The 27,899-nt window shown below is 40.2% G+C and overlaps 1 protein-coding gene across 1 annotated transcript; it reads right to left on the reverse strand.

The window, feature by feature from the left end:
* LRRC8C (leucine rich repeat containing 8 family, member C) lies at nt 1–27,899 on the reverse strand. Its single transcript, XM_004689793.2, has 2 exons — nt 27,753–27,899; nt 1–6,526 (listed from the first exon to the last, which is right to left on the reverse strand). Exons 1-2 carry the CDS (start codon nt 27,888–27,890, stop codon nt 4,253–4,255), a joined length of 2,412 nt encoding a protein of 803 aa, XP_004689850.1. The 5' UTR covers nt 27,891–27,899; the 3' UTR covers nt 1–4,252.

The following is a 27,899-nucleotide window of genomic DNA, read 5'->3' on the forward strand; positions in this document are numbered from 1 at the left end:
TAAATTACAAAAATGACTTTATTTAAGTTATTTTGTTCCTATGTACTACATAACATTAAGACATTTTATCATGTGTTTGTACTATGACAAATAAAGTTCCAAGCATTTCTTGACAGTCTTACAGATTTTGCCCACATTTGATACAATCTGAACATATCAGTGAGAAAAAACCTACAGAAGGGAAACTGAAGGGGCACATAAGGCAGGAGGTTTCAACCCCAATAAAATATTAATTAAAGAGGCAGAATTAGGTGGGAGAAGATGTGGCACGCAGCAGAAAGCAAAGTTACACCACACTGAAAATCATGCATAGAAACTGTTATTTAACAAGACAAGAAATTAAGTTGTTCAAAGTTATATACTCCTTTTTGAGGTCTTCTGGTAAAAAATAATTCCTTGGGGTGAGAGGAGCTCATGTCCCCAAAATGAACTTAGGGATGTCACCTTTGCCAGGGCATAGCTCTAGAAAGAAGAGTGTAAGGGAATACCCACTTTGGAAGGCTGGTATGAACTTGTATTAGAAGCATGTCATTGAGGTCGAGATCTGCAAAAGGAGTGGCAGGTCTGGAGACTATTAAATTTTCTTACAATGTTCCTGCATGGACGAGAAAGGATGAGAAATCCTAGAGACCCTTCAGATGTTTGCCTGCCTGATAACTGTTTTGTTACTATTTTGTTTTGCTAATCTAAGGTGTGTATGGAACCCTACCTGAGTTATGGAGATCCTATCAAAAAAGGGAACTACTTGCATCACCTTCAGGATTAATCTGAGAATGCCAATTGAATCTTAATTCAGTATCTAAAAGCGAATTAAAATTACATTGCCAGTTATCTACTCACTGCTAAGTACTGCTGACAGTTTTTATAAAGATGGGACATAAGTGTTCAGTGTTTAAGTAAACGTATCGTTGTTACTGTTCAGTTATTTGGTATGAAATTGTATTTGAGAGCAAAATAAACTGCAAAATGAATGGGTTTTTCTTATTGTAGAATTAGGAAAATAAATAGCAAAACTCTTCTGGGGGAAATGATAAAAAGAGATAAAGACAAAGATTTTACTTTTCTTAATGCAGAAATTACATGCTAGAATATTTTAAGAACTTGTACTTTCCTCATCCCGTCATTCCAGGAAGATTCTAGGTTTGTTTAAGCCCCCTCTCTACAAAGATGGCAGGAGAGGCAGGGAAAGATTCACCTCTAAATGAATAAAACACTTGTAGTGGGCATATTTTCCAGACCTTTCTGCTGTACTGGCTGCCATATCAATTATTTGAACTTATGACCACAGGTGCATGGAAAGTATAATGGCAGGGCATTCAGTGGGTGAACAATAAGAATTTTGCAAGTGTAAGTACCAGCTTTCACTGGATCAAGACCCTTTATGTTAAAAGCAGTGTTATGTACAAAACAAAACAGAAACCCAACAAAGTTTCTGAAGTTGGTCTTCTTAGCAGAGTTCCATTGGGATGTATTTATATGCTCTGTGTCAATCAGACCCATCACACATTGACCTGTGCCACCATTACAACTAAACAACAAGCATTCCTGCTGTGGTGTCAAGCAGTCAGAGGAGTTATGAATACACATGGTGTTTTATATATTTACATAAGCATTTTCTCATGAATCCTGTAGAGGTTGGAGCAAGAGAGCTAGCTGCTCCTTTTTAGCAAGAGCACTTGTAACACCGAAAGGGATTCTGTAATATACCCCTTTTATACTGAGTGGATCAGATAAAGGACTTTAGAAAAGTTAGCAGTTCATTTACCTGAGTTTCCCATTTAAAGGCTAGTCATTGAATACTTTTCACTTAAGAAGTGAACAAAAAGCTATGAGATTAAAAAGGGCCAGAGTCAGAAAACTTAGACTCAAGATGAAGTTTGGGACTTTTGAATTTTTATAAAATTGAATAGAAATATCTATGAATTTTCCTCAGATAAAACATAAAGTCATAGAACTATACTGATGTGCTTACTGGATGTTACTTAGAACTGAAGTCAAGGGTCAGCCTGCAAAATCATTAGGAAGCAAGTCAAAATCTTTTGGAATTTTGAGCAAATTGTTACCAATGGTAAAATTCTGGTTATTTAGTGACTTATTTCATTTGTGACATGTGCAATTATGAGTTAACGTCAGATAAAGACTTTAGCGTAACTATGATTTTTCACCTGAATTGATCCCTTTTAAAGGGTGAGATAGAAAATAACTATAAATTTTATCCACAAAATAGTGCACCCAGTGTTTTGCGAGTGGTTAACTAAGCTACCTTCCAAATGGGTGTTTTCATGCTTAGCATGGACAATCAGGTGTTTGTTGTTTAAGACAGGTAGGGCCTTGTTTCTAATACAATACATTGTCCACAATTAGAATTCTGACAACATTGTGGAACTGACTATTTCAACCTACACTAGATATGGCCATGTTGCTGTTTCTAACATGTTGTTTTTATGCCAGGTAGAAATAAATTAGTCATACAAAAATCTGCACCCTAACCCTTAACATAGAGCAGACACAGTGAAGCACTTTGGTCTACATGATTAGATTATGAAGGAGATGAAAATATCTCTTCCCCAAATCCTTCACCCCATGTAAGATACAAAGAAAAGCATGCGTGAGGTACATATCTTTGTTGTAGTTCCTCTAGCTGTGTTCTGTATGTGGCTGAAAGCAACACTGAGCAAATTCCTCAGGATCAAGGAGCAAATTAAAAAAAAAAAACAAAACATTTGAATACCCCCAATCATTCTTTCACTGTTAAGTCACGGAACCTTAGATCACACTACAGCTTAGAAAACAAGGTCTCTGTGCATTTGGTACATAAAACAATTTCCATGATCAGTAGCACTGGTCTTGATTGAGGTCACAAATAGCATTTCCATTTTTCTGTTCTACACAGCTGAGTGGTCATTGAAAATATTGGCTGAAGACTCATCTTATTGTTAAGATTTTTAAAGTAAAGAGATCAACAGAAGCTGGGCTAACCATCAAGCAAAAGATACTACGAAGTGACCTCCATTGAGCAATGTATTCACACTTTGTAACTTTTAAAATAACAGAACCATTTGAGATGAGATGCTTATTTTTGAGCCAAAGAGAGCAGAGAGAATTCCTGTGCTTGCATCGTTAACATTCACAGCAAGGGCAGGCTGAAGGGAGATCCATTATATACACATATATATATACACATAAGTGTGTGTAAGTGGATTATTTTGTGCAACAGGCAGAATCTGAATAATGATCACAGCCACCCTCCGAGAGGCAGGGAGAGGCCAGGGCACCAGCTCTTTAGCTGACACTTTACAAAGCGGTGAAATTTTTCCATCTGATGCACCCGCATACCAAAATATCAAAGATGATTAAATTACTCAAAAAACCAGACTTCTAATTCCATGATTTAAAACTTAATTATCTACTTAAATTAAAATAAATCTGGCTTCTCTAAGGTTGTTCACCAGTGCTTCATAGCAATATTGAGATTGAAGGATGGGAGTCTGTATTTACTTTTTCAGGGATGTTTTTAAAATCTGGAAAAAATATAAATCTCTAAGTTATAAATAACTGGTTTAAGCATGCCAGCCATAGAAGATATTGACTTTACCCACTTGCAAAATTGTTGTCCAAGGATAATTTTAAGGACCAGGTATACAAAACAAGATAATTTGGAGTTCTGTGATGGGGAGAAATTTTAAAATTAATAGGCTGCAACAATGCACTCATGTGAATTTACACTCGAGAATTTTCTGTAGAAAGAAGGACTTGGTCAATTGAGAAGGCAGCTAGCATTAAAATACTAAAATAACCAACACAGATACCTTGATACAGACATAACAAAAATAAAAACAAGGCTCCTGTACAGATATGAACAAGCTAAAAATGATGTTGGCAAAATATCTCATCTATTTAAAAAATACCAAAAGCATGCAACTTAAAGTTCCCTCCCTTTCATAAGACTGAACTGAAAAACAAAAACACAACACAACACAAAAAACTAAAAAACCGATCGAAGCATCTGTTTCTGCCAGTAGAAAATAACAGACTAGGTTCCAAGAGAAATGAAACTTTAAAATATTAATATTGAAAAAATACAATTAAATTTTTATTAAAAATACATACTCCTTACTCGATCTTTGTGTACATATTGTTTCATGTGAAAAAGTAAAACAGAAAATAAAATAGGAAAGGCATTAAGACTACCTAATTATTTATACTGTATTTGGTAGAAGCGTGTTTCAGTCAAACTTTAAACAAAAATAAGTTATTCTGTTTTCATTTGCTCCCGGATATCAGAAGGCAGAGTTTCAAACAGAGCGTCTTCAACAACAAGGCCAGCTCGCTTCAGAGCCCGGCAGTCTCCCAGTTCAGGAGGGAGGATTTCAAAGTGATTGCCTTTAACATCTAAGTAGGAAAGAAAGACTAAATTTCCAATTTTCGGCGAAAGAATCGATAGGTTGTTTTTCCCAATCTTCAGAGTTTTCAGTTTCTTGCAGAAATATAGTTCATCCGGAAGGCTCTCCACTTTGTTACACGTGATGGAGAAATACTGTAAACTTTGTAGAACTCCGACTTCAGGTGGGATAAATCGGATGTCGTTGTAGGATAAGTCCAAGTAGCGGATTTTGTTGCATAGGAAGAGGTGTGAAGGCAGCACCTCTATCTTATTGTGACTGAAGGACAGGCGCTCCAGGCTGGTGAGCTTCTTTATATGCTCTGGGATGTAAGTGATGCTGTTATGCCACAGTTTGAGCACGGTCAGCTTTCTCAAGTGCTGGAAGCTAACAATTTCCTCAATCGACTTCAGGTTGTTTTCCTTGAGGTCCAGCTCCTGGAGGCTGAGCAGGCTGAACACGGCATGCGGGATGCGCTCCAGGTCGCAGTGCACCAGCTCCAGCTCTGTCAGGTTGTTCATCTTCTTCAGGTTGTTGAGCATCACCAGCTTGGTGCCGTCGTTATGGATACACATCTTCTGTAGGTGGCTGGACACATCCACTACCGCCTGGGGAATTTTGGAAACGTTACTTTTGACGGAGAGAATTTTAAGGCTTTTGAGATCCCGCAGAGAGTCCAAGGTGACATTCTTGGAAATATCGTTACTTAGAGAGCCAACCAGGTAGAGCTCTTCCAGATTCCGGAGTCCATACATCCAAGGAGGCAGCTCCCTCATGTCATCAAACTTGACACTCAAGACCTTGAGGTTCTCCTTCAGGAAGGAGAGGGCCGCGCTGTGGATTTTGACGGAGCACTGGTGGAGGGAGAGCTCTTGGAGGTTGTCTAGCTGTGCGATGGTGGCTGGTATCATCACGTTCTTAATGATTTCAAGTTTGAGTGACTGCAACTCTGTGATTTCAAAAACTGTGTCTGGAAGGCCAGAGAGCATGATGAGAGGCAATTCCAATCGGTTGTGGGCATTTGTCTGGAGCTTCTGCCTCAGTTTATCGGGCGTCCACTCATTGTTTAAGTTCAACTGCTTTAACTTGTTTTCGCTCACTTCAGATAGGAACACCGCAAATCTCTTGGAATACAGAGGGTCATACTGATCTATCATATGAAGCATAAAAGCAAAATCATTTTTCACATCAGGAATATCATCAATTCCAGTCTCTTGCCGGACATACTCAAAAGAATACTCCCTTAGAGACCGATAGAACAGCCAGTATAAGGTATAAAGGCACGTCAACCCATAGATACTTACAAAGCACAGGTAGCAAAAGGAGAGTTTTGAGAATAAGTGTGCCATGGTATGATTGCAGGAAAAGTTTTTGTACCCAGTCATGTCTTGGATGTCAACATTACAGTCCACTGTAAACTGGACTTTGGAAACCAGGGCGCTATTATATGCAATGATGATTAGGAATTTTATAACCTTAAGTACAGTCTGACGAACATACATAGCATATAGTATGTCGCCTTCTTCTACGTGTATTCTGAACTTCTTCACCTTCTCAAATAAGGCCTTTGCTTGCTCACCTTCCTTTTTATCCAGCGCCCCTGCCGTGGTTTTATCAACCACAAACTTCTCGGGAATTGACTTTAGAGACTGAGAGTTGACCAGGTTGCCTTCTGGACCAGACTGGACAGTGTTGGACCTGCTTACATTGTTCTTCCTGTTGTCCTTTTCTTCGGAGTCCTCCCCGGACACTTCAGATAAAGCCCGTGTGGTCCAGGGAGAGTCAAAACACTTCCCCAAGATTGAGATGAAATGTTCTATTTTGGAGCTGGAGCCGGGGAATTTGAACCAAAAGTTGCTGCAGAGCATGAAGACCAGAGTATGGATGAGGACCAGGTAGGGGAAGTACTTGGCATACCAGTGGAGGGCTCGCTCATAACACATCTGGTTTATAAAACTGTACTGCTGAAGGTCTAAGTCTGTCTTCAGTCCTTTCATTTCCACAGTGACGGGGTTAGTGGGAGATGGTTTAGTGGGAGGCAGGGGGGTGGCACTGACAACTGCTTGAGAGACATTTGAGACAGAAGAGTGGTTCTGAGAAGGCTGAACTCGTTTGGGAAGGCAGATTATCTTGTCTTGCATGACCTGAAAGACAGAAATAATATTTTCAAATTATATTATTCCAAGAGCTTTCATAATATCATTAGTGTGAAGAAAGCAGCAGTAACATCCAATAAAAGTCCATTTCCTTTGTCTGGAGAATGCAACGTTCAATTCTAGCACCAAGATTTTATCCTTAGGCCACATGTTGGAAAAATGAAATATCTGACTTTGTTCAGCACGTCTAAGTTATGACATGAACCAGCAGTTTGTTTAGCACACAGAGTAATTCACAACAAAGTAAATATTTAAAAAACATTTGTGTACTTAACAAACTTTGGGCCTGGGCAAATCAGTCACTGGTCCAGGAAACAGACTCAATGTAGTACTGGATGGCTCCCACGATTCATGTACCAGAAATAAAGGACTGGAAGAAGGAAATATGGAGGAAATGCTTATTATTTCCTTTTTCTACCCACTTCCCAGACTACATGCACAATGATTATGAATAGCTTCCATAGGAATTTACTAGTCTTTTATAAAACCATTCTTTTCAGAGAGGTGAACTAATACAGAATTATTCAACTGTAAATTGTGTTTAGACTTGATGGCTTTTCACAAAACATTATTTTGAGAACTTCCATTCCTCTAGGAGACTTCAACTGATTGCAAAACAACAACAACAAAACATTAAGTCCCGAGACAGCCCAGCAGTTTCCCAAGATTGCAATTTGGGTATGAGAGCATGCATTCCTTTGGAAGACAAGGCGGTATGAGGCAGACTATACAATGAACCAAGCTGGAGAAAGTACCCACTGAATGCAATCCATGTGGGGAAAACTCTGAATAAGCAAACAGTCCACTGGGGGACAACTGATCACAGACTGCCAACAAGACATGTAGAATTACTGATGCAGAGAAAGTCAATTTGTTCCCTCAGTTGTCAAGTGGGTGGAAATCGATAGTATTTAGTGACTCTGCAAGAGCAAAGTGTTAAGTGATTTTCTATCAGCACAGCTCTTTATACTATTACAGAAGTAGAAACTGAAATCACTGTGCAGAGAACTGCTATAGTATGGGAAGCTGCTGGCAAAGGAGGTCCAGTGTTCCCGACAGAAGTACAAGGTGTGGCAAGGGAGCAGAGCACTGGACACTCCGCAGGGTACCTGGGAACGGGAGACCGCCTGCACAGTCATTTGGTGAAAGGATCCCGAACTCACTGTTGCTCATCCTGCCAGGGCAGCCTGCATAGCTCTGGGTAAAGACGGTGAGTATAGTGATGACGGCAGCAAACCTGACTGTTGTAAAAACGAGCAACTGGCTCAATTCTAAACATGTCAGTTATTAGTCTTTTAAATCATCACCTTAACCGGGTAAGCCAGGTACTCTTTTTTTTTAAGATTTATTTATTTATTCATACAGAACTGTGGTACAGGCCAGAGACGTGGAGGGTGAGAGGATTCACCGGAGACAGAGCGGGGAGCAGAACAGCAGATTGACGAAGTACACTGCTGAGGGGAGCAGCAAGTGGGTCAGGAGAGGTCTGCCACGCCATGTGGATCTCCTCCAGGGCAGGCGGGGATCGAACTCATGAGGAAGTGGCTTAAGCTTCTTAGGGTAGTGCTTTAACCCACTGTGCCACCAGGGAGGGCCCCAGCCAGGTACTCTTAATCTTAATATCCCAATGGCACATTCACTTTTACTTGCCATTGTCACCAAGCCCAGGCCACCTGGAGCCAGAGCCCACATTTTACCTGATGGATTTGTAATGATTAATTGAAAGGATTCCAATTTGACTTATCCTAAGCAACAAATTGCCTTACACAAATGACTCATGAAAAATTTTACTTATTCCCATGCCCTATGCAGATGGCAAAAGAATGAGGCTGGGGGAGAGGGGGATTTAACGACGATATCTGTAAAAGGTAAGTCCTGAATGATAAAGCAGGGGTCACTCATGCATTGTATAAAACAAAAGAGGGTGGAAAGAATGGCAAATATGATCACATTCAGAAGGTCTGTGGGCTACAGAGGTGTGAGACTGCACAGTGGTCCTCGAGCATTCGCCCACTCTCCTGTCTCAGAGGTGTAAGCCAGAGCACACCTACTCAGCATGTACATATCTATTTATATAGTTTATCCACAGAGTACTGTCAACCACTATGACAGGTGTTAGAACAGTTTAATTCCTTTGCCTTTAAATTTCAAGTAAATATCAACGTTTTCAGCGTTATCTCGCATCTCAGTGGAGTCTCCTTCCCATTTCTTCTGGGTCAGACCTACCTTGGAGACCCCTGGAGCGATAAATAGTAGCAGAAAGCCTCAACAAATACGAGGCTTTCTTAGAGAAATGGAAAAGGGAAACCAATATGAATTTAGCATTTGGGGTCATGATGGGGGTGTTTTCCCACTCCTGGTCTCTTCAATGTTCCCACAATCTGTGGAGGAGGAAGAAGGTAGGGACTAGAGACAGCAGGGTGGAGGCTTCCCTGAGCACATTCTCGAGAGTGACACCTTCGAGCTAATATGTTAATACGACATTTTAAGCGGTGTGGTGCAAACAGAGAACTGTGTGAGAGCAAGATCAGTTAGAAGATAAAAAAACATTACTTAAGGTGCTAAATCCTGCCAAGCAACCAGGCAGGTCCTGCTACTATCCCCTTGCCCAGAACTTTCTCGGACTTGCTCCTCATGATGGAAGATGCTAGACTGTTGACGCCAGTCAGTAACTGGAGCCTGGCTGCTGACTAGGGTTTCAGGCCGTGCCAGGGTGCTCAGCACGGGGGCAGACATGGGCTCAAATCCTGCATGTGCTCGTGTGCTCAGTTCTGTGACCCTTGGGCTGTGCGCACACAGCGAGGTTAACTTTTCCCATTCTGTACCAAGGCATGTGGCTGACCCTGTCTGACTGATTCGGAGGGGGACCATAGTCCCCTGAGTCTGTAGGAGAAACCGCCTAAGGTTCAGAGAACTTGCTCAAGTTCACAGGTCTAGGAAGTGGCAATGCAGACTGCTCCACCACACCAGTTTTCACATTTCTCACAGCTACTGCCGGGAAGGTTTTGTAGAGAACCTCCCCCTGAAGGGATGTACCACACAGATGACCTTCAGCAGTTTCTGTCAGCCTCTGGGTGCCGTATTTCATTCAATATTCAATCTACTTGAAAACAAACAAACAAACAAACAAACAAACAAAAAAAAACGTGCCTGTCTAAACCCCAGAATGGGCAAGATTGTGAACTATATTCCAAAAGAGGAAAATTACGAAGAAATCAGCAGAGTGCAAAGAAAACACTGAATTTTGGTCACGGAGAAACAGAGCTGCTTATGCACTTGAGGCAACATATCGCAAGACTTGGCAGAGGACAGAGAAGTTTGCAGAGAAGTCACTAAGGATGTGGTGTAGGGTTGGTGAGTCCAGGACAACAATGAGGAACAGGGAGGGTTTGGGAGTCTAAACAGTAAACAGTAGAAAGGTTTAAACAGTAAAATGGCTCCAGGAAGAGCCAGACACCAAAGCTCAAAGCATCACCACGGCTCACGCACGTGTCCCCACATGGGGAATTCCACCATTTCTTCTAGGTGCAACCTCAGGCTGCCTTTGCAGAAAAGGGCTTGAGACTGGTGCTGTAGAGGGGACGGAGAAAATGAGAGAGACAGGGGTAGAAAAAAGGTTGAAAAGCAAGATGAACAAGAGGATTTGATCAGAATATAGCCAGGTGCAAAAGTTATTGTCTAAGATTCTGGTACGAGACTAATTCTTCATGAAATAATCTTTGTTAAGGAAAGTAGCTACTAGCTTGGGAGTGAAAACAAGTCACTGAGAACAAAGGACAAGTGAAGCCAGGCAGCAAACTGTAGCTGAAGTCCTGCCCAAATTGGTATGAAGAGGTGTGGAGGCCGGAGATGGGGAGCCAGAAGAGCAGCTACAATCAAAGATAACAGCTCAGACAATATGGTAGGAAGTATAGAGCATAAAATATTTATTTTCATTTTCAGAGGGACGTACCTTCCAGTCTTCCCAAACCTTCAGTAACATCTGATACACAGACACAGATACATACACACCCTCTCTCTCTTATACACCTATTATGAATGAATTTTGGAGATAATCATAGCAAAAAGGCACCTCATTTCATGCTTGGACCAAAGTCATACAGACAAGGTGTTTGCATGGGATGGTTTCTGTGGAAGAATAAGTTCTGACCAAAAGGCTCCAATCCTTCCACAAATCTGGCAGAAATTAGAAAGGGCTATGGGCTGGAGTTTGACCCAATATCCCTTAAATCTTAAGGTGCAGCTGACATCTAGGCATATAAAATGTTCTTCAAGGCATCATAATCAAAGTTCTGGGAGAAATAGTTCCATGACTATGATTATATCTAGGCAATATTTCTGGAAAGGAAGCCTAAGGTTTGCAGGGATTGGAAAAATGGACACAATAGAATTTGGATTCATGCGTTCTCTTTGCAAATCATTTTAAGACAGCAGCTGTCTTTGGGTGGGGTGGGAAGGGATGGTGGGGAGCAACTCAGTTTCCTTAATTCTGAGGTCAATGAAAGAAATGACTTTCTTTTTTTTTGCTTTCTGTAAGGGCGGAGGAGATGTGCTTTCAAGAGAAACAAAGCAAACCCTTAAGTTTCTCTGAAAAGGGGGAAAAAAAATCACCAAACAATGCCTAATATGCTTACATCTAGGAAAAGAAGTCAAATATTTAAATTTGTGTCAAGTTCAGGTCAGTAAAGAGCCACAGTTTTGAATGGAATGTATAGATACTGTATCACTTATTGAAACCCTCTGCATGGCCAATGCACCATCATGAACTTTTAATATTAGTAACTTTGCCTGTTTTACATTTTTAATGTCTGCGGCAGCACCTTTGATTGTATATCTCTTTGGTGATGGTTATTAGATTTTCAGTCTTTGATAGACTTCTGATGTTTTACATCACAAAAGCATCAAAATGATGAAAACAGGAAAAGCAGAACCCAGCCAGGGTAACAAGCTGAGAAAATATCACAGTTGTATGAGTGAAAGACCAACTAAGGTTAGAAAAAAACTACTTAATGTGGTTTTAGGAAAAACAACCTAGGGTAGCTCATTGTGTGAAGATACAGAAAAACTTTGTATGTATGTTTAAAAAAATGATAGATTCTCTATGAAAGAAATAGTCTTCCTAATCAGCTGAGGTGGGATGGGAAATAGGAGATGTGTAAAATGGTATCAATACGACAGAGGCAGGGATAAAGAGGTAAAGATGAACATAAAGTAAAAAATATAGAAATAAATTAAAATATCAGAATCCCAAATATTAGTAAATAACCAAATGAATGAGCAAAGTAATGCCATGGATTAAATTCACCAGTAAAGAGAAAGAGCTAATCAGTTTGGATTAAAAAATCCATGAAGCAGACACCTGAAAAATGAATGTAAATCCAAAGGCACAAAAATAAATACTAAAGAATGATTTTAAAAAATACCAGAAAAAAAGTTGATGGAGCAACATTAATAACAGGCAGTATTTAACCCATCTCCAAGAATGCAGTTTTTAATCAAAACAACATATACACCTTAGCTCTCAAACACGCATTCTTGTAACCATTACAAGAACAGGGCACAGAAAAATCTCAACACCCCAAGGAATTCCCTTGTGCTGAATCTTGCAACAAAATTCTGGCAGCTGCTGATCTATCCCTGTCTCTACCTGTTCTTTGTCCTATGTCATTTTTTGAGATTAATAAAAAGATGGCTAAATGCACATCATCCTGGAGATGTTCTTCATAAATTATAGCACAGCCATTCCATGTGATTCTGTGGTCCTTAGAATAGATCTCTGTGTGCCAATGTGCTATCTTTAAGACATCTGATGAGAGTTAATAACTCAAAGTGCAAGGACATTACACATATTATGATCACATGTGTTTACATGCCCATATGTGTAAATGCACAGACACAGATCAGGAGGAGTATACACCGACTCATCAAGGAATGCCACGGGGGAAGGACAGGATAAGGAGGACTATCTCTTCTGCATTAAGAGGTTTTTTATTTTTTAAGATACCTTCATAATGGCAAAATACAAGATAGTCATAACTATCAATATCTAAAAATCTCTGTGAGGACAGTCATAAAACACTCTTGGAAAGACAAAATTAAATATAAATATAATGCAGTGCCAATAAGAACAGCACCAGTGTTTTATTTTCTCTGGATGCAGTCACTCTAATCACTCTAATCACTGATTTAGTTGTCCTACACCTGTGCAAGACCCAGAAGGGCTTATTCTTCCCACTACCAGAATATAAATTGGACATGTAGTTATTAATCCAAAATGGCTGACTTCCCAGGGCACGTGCAGAACTCTGCAGCACTTACCTTCCCATGTCTTAGGCCATCACTTACAACTCTAGTAGTAATAAGTCACTTAGAACTCTGGTATGTAATAAATAAGCTGATCCTTATAGATGTTGCTTTATCTCTATTATTAAGCACTTTATCTAATGAAGTACTTCTCTTTTGACCTCAGCTGGTCTCTCACTCACGCAAATGTGATAAAGATTTATTTATGCATACAGAACTCGGGTACAGGCCAGAGGTGCAGGGGTGGTGAGAAGATTCACCGGGGACAGAATGGTGAGCAGAAGGCAGATCAACGAAGCACACTACTGAGGGGAGCAGTAGGTGAGACAGGAGAAGTCTGCTGCGCCAGGTGGGTCAGCTGTAGGGCCGGGGAATTCAACTGGCAATGAAGCAGCTATGGCCAGCTTGCAGTTCTGCGTCCTAACTTGCTGCACCATCAGGGAGGGCCCACAAATGTACTATTTTTAAAGCACATCATTCTCTTATATATTTTGTACTTCTCCTATTTTCTATCCCACCTCTGCTGAACAGGAAGACTGTATTTATATAGTGGAGGTTGCCTATCATTTCCTTTAAAAAGAGTATCCATACCCACCTTTCTAGAATATTTTCACTGCTCACTGAGCTACTCCATTTCCTGTTGTAAAATGCTGTTTTAGCATTCTTTTGAAATGCACACTATTAAAAATAATCTGTCATTGTGTTTATGTATTTATAAGAATATTTGTGCTCACCAGTTTTCTTAGATCCTCTATCTACCCCTGGGTCCCTTTTCCTTTTGGTTCCAGAAAGTCCCTTTGTAATTCTAATATGGGTCAATGGATAGAGAAGTCTATACCTAGTATGTCTGAAAATGTCTATCTTGCTTTCATTTCTTAATACATTTAGTAATAATATTAAGTGTTGATAGGAATTTTCCCCTCAGCACTTTAAAATATTATCTATTAAATACACATTTAATAGATCTATTAAATAGATCTGGCTAATATTTCTGCTGATGAGATACCTGCTATTAGTGTGATTTTGTTTTTAGTTGGTATTCTTTCATTTTGATAGCTTTTAAGATTTTACTTTCCATCCCAGATCTACTACAGTTTTACTTTAAATATGAATCGATGTAAATTAACTGTGTTCAAAACCTAGAGTTAAGAACAGACATCTTCATATTTGGAGAGTTTTAGCTCACATGTCTTCAAATGTTGCTTTAAAAATTGCTTCACCATTTTCTCTATTTTTCCTTCAATTCCTATTATGTTAGATATATATTCCTATATATGTTAGAGCCTTCCAATGGATCTTCCTATGTGTGTATTGGAGGGTACTGGAAAATAAATGTTTGCATTTATTAGCAGAGAGAGGGAGAGAGAGAGAGAGAGAATTTTCATCCCTATGTCTGTTGATCCCTGAGTAAACATAGAACTCTCATGTTATATCTATCTACTCTTTCATATTATGTCTTCATTTCTATGACCACCCTAAATACATTTATCCTCATTATCTTGTTTCAAATCTTCTTGTCATGTGGAGTGAGTCAATGTTAGAACTGCTGGTTTTGTGAACAGACTTTCTCAGCAGTTTTCTGTGTGTTCTAGGTGGTAGGCTGGTCCTGAGGAGATTGTTTGCCACCATTTTTCATGGGCTCTTCTGTGGTTTCCTGTCCCACCCCACTCCCTAGTCCCTGATTAGGTCTTATCATGGTGTCTGATGTTCTACTGTAGTATCTGTACTTCACAGACCCAGGCAGGGAGACAGCGGGGGGTGGGGAGGCTGACTCAGTTCTAGGCTGGGAGGTATCCCAGATGCACTGTTTCCTCTGAAGCACCAGCCCCAGCACCCACTTACTGCCATTCTTTGGGGCTTCCTTTTGGGAGTGGGGGCCTCTGGATTCAAACAGTGACCTGGATCCAGTCTCTTATCTTGCTTGTGCATTTTTAGTTCCCTTAACTGGCAGGAGCTGAGCTCCTGGCTTCTAGCACCTACTTTTGGAAGAGAGCCCAGCTTTGGTCCCACTCAGTATTCCATTCGTACAGCACAGAAATATTTATCTTGTTGTTGAGTCCATGTACGAACTTTTGTATTCATTTTATCTCTTTTTATACTTTATCTTATATGTTTGAGCAGAAGGAGTGTTTCTGAAATGTAACATTTGCCTTACTACCTTTTCCAGAAGAGAACGCATTTCAATATAAAAATCAGTCTGACGGCTAACATTATGAAGAGTCATGACACATGCGTAGGGACACACCAATAAACTTGTATTACTCAATTCCTTTCCTTACCAAAAATCCAAAAGGCAGAATTTCCTTATATATCTCTCATTAACAGCATATGCAAACATTTATTTTCTAATACCCTGAACAATGAAGTTCACTGTGCTTTTTATATGAACTATAACCCCAAAGTTATCTGTCCCAGCTTGGGCTTTAAATCATAGTGATGGCTTTATTATCACTGAAATAAGTAAAAGCATTTGCCACAGAGGACAAGGTGTCTTCATTCTAATATATTAACTTCTATTTCAGGTATATTGTTTAGATTGTGGCTACTTTTTTTTTTTTTTTTAAAGACAGTGCTTTACAGATCAACTTAAATGGCCATCAATAGGTGATTAGATCGAGAAGATTTAGTACACCCACACTGGAAAACGACTGAGCCATAAAGAAAAATGTCCAGAACAGCAAAAATGGAATGAGGTTGAGGGAATGATGTGCAGTGATGCAAGTGAGAACGACAAAGACAAATCCTGATTGCCTACGTGGGAGATGGTTTGATGAAGTAAAAGCCTTACAATGGTTAGTGTACTTTAGTAAACACCAGGAGCACTCTGAGGTTAACAGGGAGGGGCTGGGGATACAGGGATGTTGGCAAGGGAAAATAAAGACACTACTTTTACTTGATTATGTCAACTTTCATATAAGCAGGCAGACTGAAGACAAAAAGGCAGGCGTGTGAATATAAAGGTGGCTAAGTTCATCCACTCCTTTCCACCCCTCGCATCCATATACAGCTGGTTTCAAAGTGCCTATCATGAAGTTGATGTCTAGATCTGCCGCAATATGATAGAACAAAAAATAAACAGTTATCACTGCTGACCTAAGAATGATCTAGCAGGAAAAAAATTCTAGAGACTTACTCCCAGGGCTTGTTGAGAGATACTAAGGACAATTTTTAATCAATGAAAACTTCCTGAACATCTACTTTATGCTAAGGATCAGAGGAAAATCAAGCATACAGGACCAATATTTGATGTTATCACAGGACTCACAATCTTGCTGGGGGGACATAAATAGCCACATGCGGAGTCAAACAGACATGCAAACAAGGCAGAAATTCCACTGAGTGAATAGTGTGGGGAGGGCAGTAAGTGCTCAGGCTCGGGGGAGTAGGGAAGGCTTTAGGGAACAGGAACAGTGCATTTGGGTCTCAGAGTTAGTGAACTTGGATAGGTTAGTGGGAGAAGGTGTGGTCAAGACATTGTGGGATCCAGAGACAGGAGCAGAGGGGTGCTTTTGGGGAGAGCAAGGGAAAACACTGAAAGGAGGGATTGCCATGCTTCCTCTCAGAGGTAGACCACTTCTCTAGGTAGCGGGATGGAGATACAGAGGGTGGGGATGAACTTTAATGCCACTAAGTGATCAGTTCATATACAATCCTAAGCATGTTTTCCCAGACACAAGATACCAGAAAACAAAGCATTCATCCTCAAAAGATGTAATAATTACCATAACCAGGGACAGCATTAACTCTGAAAGCACAGGCTTTGTTTCAAGGTAAAATCTATTTTAAGTACAAAAGTATCTTGATGAGAAAGAGAAGGAACCAAAAGGGCAGGGATGCTGACTGTAAAGATGAGGAACATCTAAATGCTTTCCATCTCAACAAATGCCTTCACCAGTTCTGCTATGACCCAGGTCCAGGCCACATGTATTTGGGAGCAACTACCATCGGAGCACATACAGACACCTGTGGGCCCCGCACAGCTGCGCACACCCCAGCACACAGGCAGCTCACACACAGCGGCACACACCACTCCCAGCTCCTTGTCTCTAGTGGAGCTAGAAAAGCAAAACTGCGAGGAAGTGACATCATTTCCTGCCTGCTCGGCACATGGCATCTGCTTTCTGTTTCGATGCTGTTTAAAGCTTATATGATGGAACAGGAAATAACACACTATGGAGGAAGTTTAAATAGAAAAAACAGGAAAAGAATGGTCTCAAGCAAATTGCCAAATTTTATGGTGTTTACTAATAAACACGAAGGTTGAGTAAAGGTCTGTGATTATTGGTTGTGTATTCCTCAACAGAAATAAAGAAAGAAAGAAAAAAAAAAACAGACCCTGGCACCTGCGCGGTATAGAGTCAGTCTTTGGGGGAAAAACTAAGGGATTCGAGGATTGAACTGATTAAGACTTGGATACATAATTAAAATCCAGAAATCAAGTCACTCTTCTTAAGTACCATCAAACATTTCTATGAGAAACATTAAGTGCCACTAGTCTGGCATCAGAATTAAGCACTGAAAAAGCTAAAGCATAATTTCCTGAGTCATTAATATACAGAACAAGTAATAAACCCTTAAGCAGAATTGGAGCAGTTTTTTTTGCTCCTGATTTTCTACCATGCACCTAAGAAAACATAATGTAATTGTCTATTTACTTATGATTTTATCTCCTCGACTAGTAAGCTTCTTAAAGGTAGGCACCAAACCTCGTTGCCAGTGTCTGGTACAAAAGCAGATAGGCAATGAATAGAAGATGAGTAAATAAACATGTGCTCCCCCACCCCAAGAAAACTACTACAACAATGCGGGCACACACACTTATGTAATCAGAAGCCAGTGAACATCTGGAAACACTTGGCTTGTAACTACCTTTGTCTGAAATGAAACAACTCATTTCGTGCATCCTCCAAAGTGCCAAATGATGTCAGCCCAGTGATTCCTAAAGCCAGAGCTAAGTGCTGACTCATTTAAGGGAACCAAAGAGGCACGCCCCAACTATTCCTAAGAAGGGACCCTCACATCTCTGCTAGGATCAAGTCTACATTTTGTCATTTCACTTAAAGAAGCAATTCGCCCACTACTGTGAATGTACATTTATACTGACTTTTCTGAGATTATGGATGATCAGGGACACTTTTAGTGTCACTACTATTGATAATTTTTTAAAAAAGATTTATTTATTGATGCATACAGAACTGGGGTACAGGGCAGAGGTGCGTGGGTGGTGAGAGTCTTCACCTGAGACAGAGTGGGGAGCAGAACAGGCAGATGGACAAAGTACACTGAGGGGAGCAGCGGGCGGGTCAGGAGAGGTCTGCCACGCCATGTGGATCTCCTCCAGTACAGGCGGGGATTGAACTCATGATGAAGTGGCTTTAGCTTCTTAGTGCTGTGCTTTAACCCGCTAAGCCACCAGGGAGGGCCCACTAGTGACAATTTTTAACCCTTTGTTAGCCTCAGATTTTCGGGGTGCTCTGATTTTCTCTGTCTTAGTTGTTGTGTCTCTATTATGTGTTTTTTTTTTCTATTTTGAGGACAGCTGCTTCATGGCACACTACTTTTAAAATGAAACATACTTATTAAAAAGGAAGGGGGTAGGTATGATTCACAACCTTTTTCATTTTTTTCATGACATATGTCACAGACAAGTGGGCTAGTGAAGTATTTAACTACTGCTAATTTAAGATTGAAGTGGAAAGCATCTATTTCAAAGTCCAAGCCCTGTGGGAAGATTCATTGGACATATTAAAATTGTTAATAAACACTAGCAACATACAGTTTATGATTCACAACAGGCAGAATTTGTTTCAGTCGTCTGAAGTTTGAAATATGTATAATTATGTTCTTGAAATAATAAAGGAGAAGCTCTTTTGGAAGCAGTACCCAGGGCTGTAATCTGGGTTCCATGCATGACTTATCTCTAGACACCATACAGTTTACTGATAAATTTGTGAGCAGAAATAAGATGAAAAGAATTGGAGGAGTCCAAAGAGAAACATAAATCTTCTGGACTATCCACATGCAATGTACAAACAGCATAAAGATAGAGAATTCTAAACACTGGTTGCATCCAAATAAATTTTAAAAATTGTACTGATAAGGATTGGTTCAAAATGATAATTTATTTTAGACATCTACTATAACAAATGATGAAAAAATTTCCATAGCACTCAGCAAATGAATATTGTCAACTGCCAGGCTGTGGTCCAATCTATGAGAGAAATAGGTACCTTGTTGTGACATCATAGAAAACATGCAAGTAAAGTAAAAGTCAAGGTAAATTTAGTAGATCAGGGAAATTGGCTTGAGGAGAATTTTTTTTGTAAGTCATTATGTTTGAGGGAACTTAAACTATCTGAACTACAGAAATATTATTAATTTGGATAACAAAGTTCCTGCATATTCCAGGCAAAGAGATCTTTAACCATATAGGGTAAATTTCAGTTATGAATTTTTCTTATTCCTAAATATACAGATGACTGATCTCAGAGAGAACTCACGAGTCTTTTGGGCTCTGCCAACTTCTAGGAGAGGTGGTAAGAAGCAGAGATGGTAACATTAAAGAAAAGTATTGAACCTTAGTGTGCATAAGGGCTTAAGGCCCTGGGTTCAAGCAGGGTGCTTATCCTTTGCGATTAGGATTAGGTTCCCGCTCCAGAGCCCCTGGGTGAGTCATCATCTCCATGTCTCTCATCTCCCTTAAAGCAGATGTGATGCGATGGGTCTAAAGCTGCCCCGGTAGGTAGGGAGGAGAGCATATCCCAGCAGGAACCGGTCAGTGCCAGCCGCTCTCTCTCTGTCGTTAGGGGGACTCCACAATCAATCTCTCCGATCAGTCTCTCCCCTCCTTCCCTTCCCCCTTCCAGGCCTCCTCCAATTTTTCCTTGCCTGGGTTTCCCTTTACTTGCTCTGGGCAGGCAGAGGTTAAATGTGGAGAAGGAGGCTGCTGTGAGGCTCATAGCCAGCTCCACCTCCCCTCTTGTCATGCAGACCTTCAGAGCTTAGGTAAGAAAGTCCCAGTGACTTATCTGAAGTCTGGCCTAGCTTGCCAGGAGGTTGCTGGTAAAGACTGGAACCAGAGCGGAGCTTCATGAAATATTCTTTTGCCTGATTTGCCTTGCCCCTCTGTAGCCCCTGCAGAGTCCTTTGAAAGACTGGGACAGGGACTGGGTACCTGTGGGTGGGTGAATTGGGGCATTTTGTCCTTAACTTTAGACCTCTCTCAATCTGTCTGCCAAAGACCCGACCAATCACAGGGCTACATAGAAATGTCCAAAGTGAAGAAAAGGCAACTGAAGTCTGTAGCTAAAGAGAATCAAAACAATACCTTTTTATTTTAACATCATTTTTTTTTCCCACAATGAATCTGAAATGGAAATAATGCCTATTCTGTTCATTTAATAAAACCGAGCCTCAGAAAGTTGTATGTTTTACCTAAATCCATATGGGAATGTTCATGCTTTTTTTTTGTTGTTCTGGGAATAGATTTAAAACTTTTTTCTTTAAATTTACGTAATCTAGCTGATATTCTAAAAATCAGCCCAGGTTTTGTATTTCTTGTGAGCAGAGGTTTCTTACAAGTATAATCACAATGTAATTTGCTGGCCTGTTTGTTAGACAAAAGACTTCATGGCTACAAAAAAAAAAAAAAAGTACAAAATTTGTAAAATTATAAGCTTGATTAATCAAAGCAATCATGCATAGAAGTCATCCTGAAAGGAACAATTTCTAGAGTGCTTTCTTATCACCCATTAAGCATTTTTTAAGTTTCACATCCAGCACCCACATTTTAAACATTAAGCTCAACATCCCCTATGCTAACATACGAACTTCAGGATAGCCTTGAACAGGGTGATGTCAACTCAAATTTAAAATAGCTGATCCCAATTTTGATGGCTGAAGGGTTTCTCTTTAATGATGCTAATATTTTGAACTTGCTTTTACATGATAATCAGTCATATGTACAATTAAACTTTTATTTCTTTTTTCTTAGCAATAGGAAACTATGCTACATAAAAAAAGTTGAACATCTTTATTTCCTAGAGACATCCAAGTAGACAATTATTAACTTTTACTTTACCGCAAAAGTCTTATTTTTAGGAATACAGTTTTAACTATCCTATACAGAATATCTAGAACTTTGGTTTCCCTCAGAGATTTAATGTACAGTATATTATTTGTTCTTGCAAAGCTTCCTCCCTCAGTCTTTTCTTCCTCTCCCTCCTCCTCATTTCTACGTCTCTCCTAGACTTCTTTCTTTCCTTTTATCCCCTGACACCATATTCTCCCCTGCACCACCATAAGTGAACATTCCTCATGTAAATTTTAGTATAAGATTGTAAAGTTTATTTATATTGCTTTGAACTCGTGATTTATGAGGGCTGATTAGAATATTGAATCTATGCCATCCAAGAACATATAATGTCTTTCCATCTATTCAAATTATCTTCCATGCCATTTAAGAGACATTAAAAAGCTTTTAGAGAAGGTTTTGTACATTCTTAGTTTAATTCTTAGATGCTCAATAATTTTTGATTTTATTTTCTATTTGAGTGGTTTCTTATTTTTTTGTTAAATCTTTTATAGTTGGTATGTATCTTTCTAGTTGAGTGTGTTTTACTTCAAAAAGTGAATACACAAAAATAACACTGGCTTGGTTTTTTTTCATTCTATAAAGGCTGAATGTTCCAAGACAGCAGAAATGATAACATATATCACCAAAAAGTGTAGTAGTTTATAAAGGGAAATAGCTGCATAGAGGAAGAAGGAGCAATACCATCTATGCCAAACAGAAGACTCCAGAAGGAACCTCGGCACTTGTTAGTCTGGCAGCTGAAAGGTAGCGAGCATCAGCCTCAGACAGGGCCCCTTCGAGGCTGAGAGCATCCAGATGTCAGTGTTTCCAGTGAAGTGGGAAAGAGAGGAACCACGTAGGGCAGAAAGGACCGGTGGGTACTGGCCTCATAGCATTAGCACATTGGGGGAGGTTCCAAGTGCAGGGTGCTGATGACAAATCAACATCTACCCCTCATCGTCGGAAATCTAGTTAATACAGACTTTACACACAGGTTTTGGAGAGGTGTAGCCCAGAATTAATAATGGAGTCTAAATACATGGCAATACTTATTTGCTTCACATGAAAAACAAAACCAAAAACCCGCCAACATTGTCAGTACTTTGTTTTTTGAGGAAAAAGATGTATTGTTAAGTAACCAACAGGCAACACAATCAGAACAATCCATAATGGTGAGACAAAGGGAAATGTTCTCTATTCACTGGCTGGCATTAGAGGGCATCCAATGATCTAAGAAAAGCATTCAGAGTCATGCCTTATGTTAAACTCAAGCGGGTGAGGTGAAAGGCAATCATATATTATTCCTGTGGCCAGGAATTCACTGCACATTAAATTGTCATGGTGATAGATGGGAAGAAGTAAAGTTCTAGAGAAGATCAAAAATAACAGTTTGAATAAACCACCATACCAAGGAAGCCCTAACTAAGGCTTATTTTTGTTACTAGATAGACAAGGATTTTGGAAGGTTCTCCCACAGCACCCACCACATGCCTCCAGAGATGGCACTGGCTGCTCTTTAACATTATTTTCACCACCAAATGACTTTTGTTTCATATTCTCCAGAGGCGCAGGTAGAAGATGTTATAGATCCACAGAACCTTTACAAAACATATCTCAGATGAGGTCTTTACATTTACCCATTAGTGCTATGTGCTATTTTATCAGCATTCTCGATTTCCTTAAGCAACAGGCTAATCTGAGTAAGAATTTCCAATTCCCTCTAAATTCAGATTTGTCAAAAGAAAAGCATGGACTAGAAATCTCAGATAGTGTGGGAGAGTGTGAAAGGGAGGGAAGCAGAGCAAGAATTCAGAGTCTGTTATCAAAAAAACTTCTCTGAAAAACTCTGGACTTCTAACTTTTACTATCTGTACTTTCCAGGGACTGGAGTGTGAGGGTTTTTACCTGAAGGCCATTTGCCATGGAGCTGAAGACGATGCCTCTAATCAGAGAAGCAGGCATTAATGTCAGTGTGGGCCAAAAAATAAATGGGGACCAACGCAGATGCCCAAAATGCTTCAGTGTCTCCCCGTTAACCAGTTTGCTCTTGGAGGTTGGGTTAAGCTTCTAAGAATTTTTTTCTTTAGGTGGTTTCAAGCCATGAGATCATTCTCTCTCTTTCAGAAAGCAGGAAATGTCTTTCCTGTGTAACAGGCACAGAGCAGTCCCCTAGGGTTTCAGGGGGCTTGTATCTCCCAGTTCCTGTTTCTGGTTTCTAACTGCTAACTCTATATTTGGTAACGGCTGGCCTGCCTGTAGGCTGTTTTGGATTTTGTCTTAATAAGATAACCTGGAGTCACTGAGCAGAGATCTAAAGCAATCTTGTTTTTGCAGGAAGCAACATGTTGACCTTTCAGGATTTGGTCTATTTTATTGAGTGTGTTGCATTTTGGACTAGTGTTGTTTATAGCACAGAGTTGGATGTTTACATTATTGGTCCTTGAGGGTGTGTGACTGTGATGGTACAGGAATAGGGTTCATACACGCTCCTGCTTTCCAATGAGTTTATATTTGTTTCTTATGCGGACTGATGCAATCTAAGGAATGCTTTTTATACATGCTTTTATTCCATAGCAGTCTTGAAAATAGCAACTTGCTCAGAAATGAATAAATATTTGTCAGATGAGTAAGACAAGAGTGTTGATTCTAAGCCTTTTACATCAGGGCCAGAAAGAATCAACACTTCTATTGATAGTTAATAATGTCCTCCTTCCCCCCATATTTTCAAAGCTATGTAGTTATCTGAACATACTCTTTTAGGAGTGAACAAGTCATCAACTATTATTGGCCATGGGAAGAGCCATTTACAAAAGTGTCAAAAAGCCACTGGGTTACTTTTTTTTTTTAAGTGCATTTTATTTTATTTTTTAAAGATTTATTTATTTATGCATGTAGAACTGGGTACAGGCCAGTGGTGCAGGGGCTGCGAGAGTACCCACCAGAGACAGAGTGGGGAGCAGAACAGGCAGATCAATGAAGTACACTGCTGAGGGGAGCAGCGGGCGAAACAGGAGGTGTCTGCTGTGCCCACCTTGCAGTGCTGCGTCCTAAACCATTGCGCCACTAGGGTGTGCTTGGGTTACCTTTTTATCACCCAGGAAGCTCTTCTAACCCTACCTTGGATTGGCTCTTTTGCTTTCCAACCTGAAGAGTTAATGGCCTTTCTAAGATCAGAAAGAATGATTGTACATGTATTTAACAAATGGAGAATCAGGGCATCTAACACACCATAACTATGATAATATCACCTTGGAAATGGGAAAGGTATTTGAGCTTCACAGAGAGCCCTTTGTTTATGAAGTTATCAATCATTAAGCCAAATTCAGAGGATTAGCACAACAGAGCAAATATAACAGCTCAAATTCATCCACCTCTAAGGAACATTCCTTTAATCTATAATATAGATATTGCATGGTTTTACTTTTTCTTCCTAATTTACATCTTATTTTAATTCTTGCCTATTTAATGTTCACTACGGGCAAACAGTTTACCTTGTCTTCAATTGGAAATTATTCTTTCCAAAGCAGGTATATAGCAAATCACCTTTTAAAAATTTAAGCTAAATCAGACAACTCATTCTTTATATAATGTTTTATTTTCCTCTTTTAGTCACTTTAAACTTGCTTTGATACTTAAAATACTGTTTTACAACCCCAAATTAAGCCACGCCATCTGTATAATTATAATGGTTTCATTATATCCCGTGGCAGCGTGTGAAGCATGAAAACACACTCTGGAGAAGTCAGCCTGGGACGTGGACCCTCACTGCATCTCCCATAGTGCCCACGGACGCTGCTTGGCCTTTTAGTTTCTGGCTTCGCAGCTGCCAAATGGGGATCATCTGCCACCACAGTTTGGGCACTGAACACAGCATGCACAGATTCTTGAACAGGCCCAACGAGTGTTATAAATCTTAAAAAAAATAAAGAGTGTTATAAATCTTAAAAAAAAAAAAGATATCTTAAACCTCACTGGGCACCAGAATCTCTTAGTGACAGGACTGGAGTCACAGCAAGTTAGCAATGCAGCGAGCTGCTCTGGAGGAATCTCCCCCCTGTCCAGATATGGTCCCCACTACTGCCGGTAGCTAGCCCTGAGCCTCTGCTCCTTTGATCGTCCCTGCATCCTCTGTAGGTAGATTCTGGAGTCATCATGATTAAAAAGGCTTATTGAGCTCCAAAGGTATCAGTATCTCTTAACTCAGAGATACATCTCCTGTGTCTCAGCGACATAGCCAGGTACAAGTGTCACCTCAGTCATGGAGTCCATGGCGGGCTTCCTGCAGGCATTGCTAGTCCTTCCAGCCCAGAGGCAACAAAGCCGTCAGCACTCACCTATGCCTCTCACACGGCTACCACTGTCTCAGGTCTCCTGGGACCCTGAGCTAGCAAACTGAGAGAGTCAGAGTCTCCTGCAGAGAGGAAAGAGTCTGTGAACCCTCTGTACACATGTCTCTTGCTGTTCCCTATGTCTGGAAGTTTTTGAGTGGAACATTTCTATGGCTTGTTCCTGCACCTTCAATTCCTTTGTGAAAGTCACCTTCCTAGTAAAACTTTTCCATTTGAAATGCTGGAAACACTTCATCTCTGCTGAACCTCCCACCATCCTCATAAACTTTCTTTTCTACCACTTCATTACCTTCTAACATATGAAATTGACTGCTTTTATTTATTTATTTTTTGTCCCATAGAATGAAGGTTTCCAGGGTTGGGCATCAATTTCCCTGGTATTGATAACACTAATCACCTTAAAGTGTCTGGTAACAGCTGGGTTCTCAACAGCTCTTTTTGTTTGTTTGTTTGTTTTGTTTCTTAATAGTATAATAGTTTCCCATCACCAAGTCACCTGTGTGTCATCACCATAGTCCAGTGCACTACTCTCCCAACCTGGTTTTTGATCCCATTCCCCACTCCACCCCTGTAAAATGTCTCTGGTATATAGTCGTTCATTATTAATATTTTTTCCCCTGGTCCTTTATACTCCTGCTATGAGTGAAACCATCCAGTATTTTTCTTTTTCTTTCTGGCTTATTTCACTAAGCATGATCCCTTTCAGCTCCATCCAAGTTGCTGCAAAAGGCATGTGTCTTTCTTTTTGATGGCTAAGTAATATTCCATTGTGTATATGTCCCGCATCTTTTGAATCCAGTCATCTACTTTTCGGCCTTTGGTTTGATTCCACTGTAAATAAATAAAGCAGCAATAAACATGGGGTTGCAGGTGACTTTTTGAATCAGTGTTTTTGTGTCTTTGGGTAGATGCCTAAGTGTGGGATTGCTGGGTCATATGGAAGCTCCATTTTTCAGCAGTTTGCGAAACCTCCAAACAGTTTTGCATAGTGGTTGTACTAGTTTGCATTCCCACCAGCAGTGCAGAAAAGTTCCTTTTTCTCCACATCCTCGCTAGCTCTTTGTTCCTTCTCTCTCACACTCTGCCTTTTCATTGGCAACAATTTTGGAGAAGGGGCAGGCAAAACATTTTGCCCTGCAAATGAAAGAGAGGGACTTTGGGGTCAAACTGTGGGTGGGTCTCAACCAGGGCTTTGCCACTCATGTGAGTGGGCTACCATGAGGATGACATGGATTAAAACTTGTAGAAAGTGCTCAGAAAAGTGCCTGACACACAGGAAGCACTATGTGGTAACAATTATTAAAATCAGCTTTAAAAAGGCTAATTTTAACCTGCACCACTTCTAGCTATTTCTGTCTCTTCCTAGCTGCCCCTCCTCTCAGCGGATCTACTTGAAAGCTGTATCAACTCCACACAGCCTTTACCAAAACTTCCATTTACTTTCCCGACCGTTGCAAATTAGATGTCTAATAACCTAGATGTTGCTCCTCTTCCTGCCATCTGTGAGCAGGTGAGCACACCTCCTGGCTTCTGAGATGCTCCTCCTTCTGGTTCCCGCCTGTCCTTGAGGCTGGCCCTCCTCAGTCTTCCTCAGATTCCTGTTCCTTGATTTACCTATGAACGTCACTCCTGCTACCGTCTCACGCATCCCCTTGTCATGACTTCAGAGCTCATACGGTGACACCCAAGGACAGTTCCCCAAGGATGACGGGTTCTTTCTTGCTTCTATGGTTTTGAGCCTTTTCCCCTCTTTCTGGCATATTCTTGAACTCCAATTCCTTCTCCCTGACTCACCTATTTCTCCAATTTTTAATGTAAGTATCAATTTTCCTTTTGTTCCAAGCTGAGTGTCCCTTCTGTACTTACTATGTCTCTATCCTAGCAGCACACAAACTTTTCTGAATGCTGGCTTATTCAGTTTTCCCTTAGAAACAAACTACTTATAGGTAACTATTTCCCCAAAGTATAGTCCTTGGCATACAGTAGTATGAAGATATATCTGGACTCAATATAAGAATGCGCAACATCTATAAAATAATAAATTTTGATTGGATCATGCATTAAGTCATAATTAACCATTGGGTAAAATATTATCTCATCAAACATTAGTTCATCCAGAAAACCTTACCAGGAGGCAGTATAATTGGTGAAGAAAAGCAAAAAGTTCAACTTTTGCAACATAAACAGCACTGTGGATACAGTTGCCATTTATATTTTACTCTAAAGACAAATCTGAAAGATAAGGGACTCTATGTGATGTTAATGAAATCAAGTTACTTTACCATAGTCAACCACAGTTTGGCTCAGTGAAGTCTTACACATACCATATTTACCTTATTAGGAAAGCAAAGTAAATAAGTGTTTGGGCTCCCTGCCATGCTTACACACACTACACACAAGTAGAGCGACTTACACTTACATGGCTCAAGATCACATGCTTAGTTCCTTTTAGAGGGTTCAGTCGCATAGCTCTGATCCCCACACTTACCTGTAAAGTACATCCGAACACACCGATCATCAGCATGGCCACGGAAAGGTAGTCGGTAAACACGTCCCACCATGGTTTCAGCACCCGGAAGGCCGGCTGCTGCTCAGAGAACTGCCGAAATTCTGTCACAGGAATCATGTTTCTGAA

This window comes from Condylura cristata, unplaced genomic scaffold, assembly GCF_000260355.1.
Source record: "Condylura cristata isolate star-nosed mole 26May11 unplaced genomic scaffold, ConCri1.0 scaffold00026, whole genome shotgun sequence".
NCBI lineage: Eukaryota > Metazoa > Chordata > Mammalia > Eulipotyphla > Talpidae > Condylura > Condylura cristata.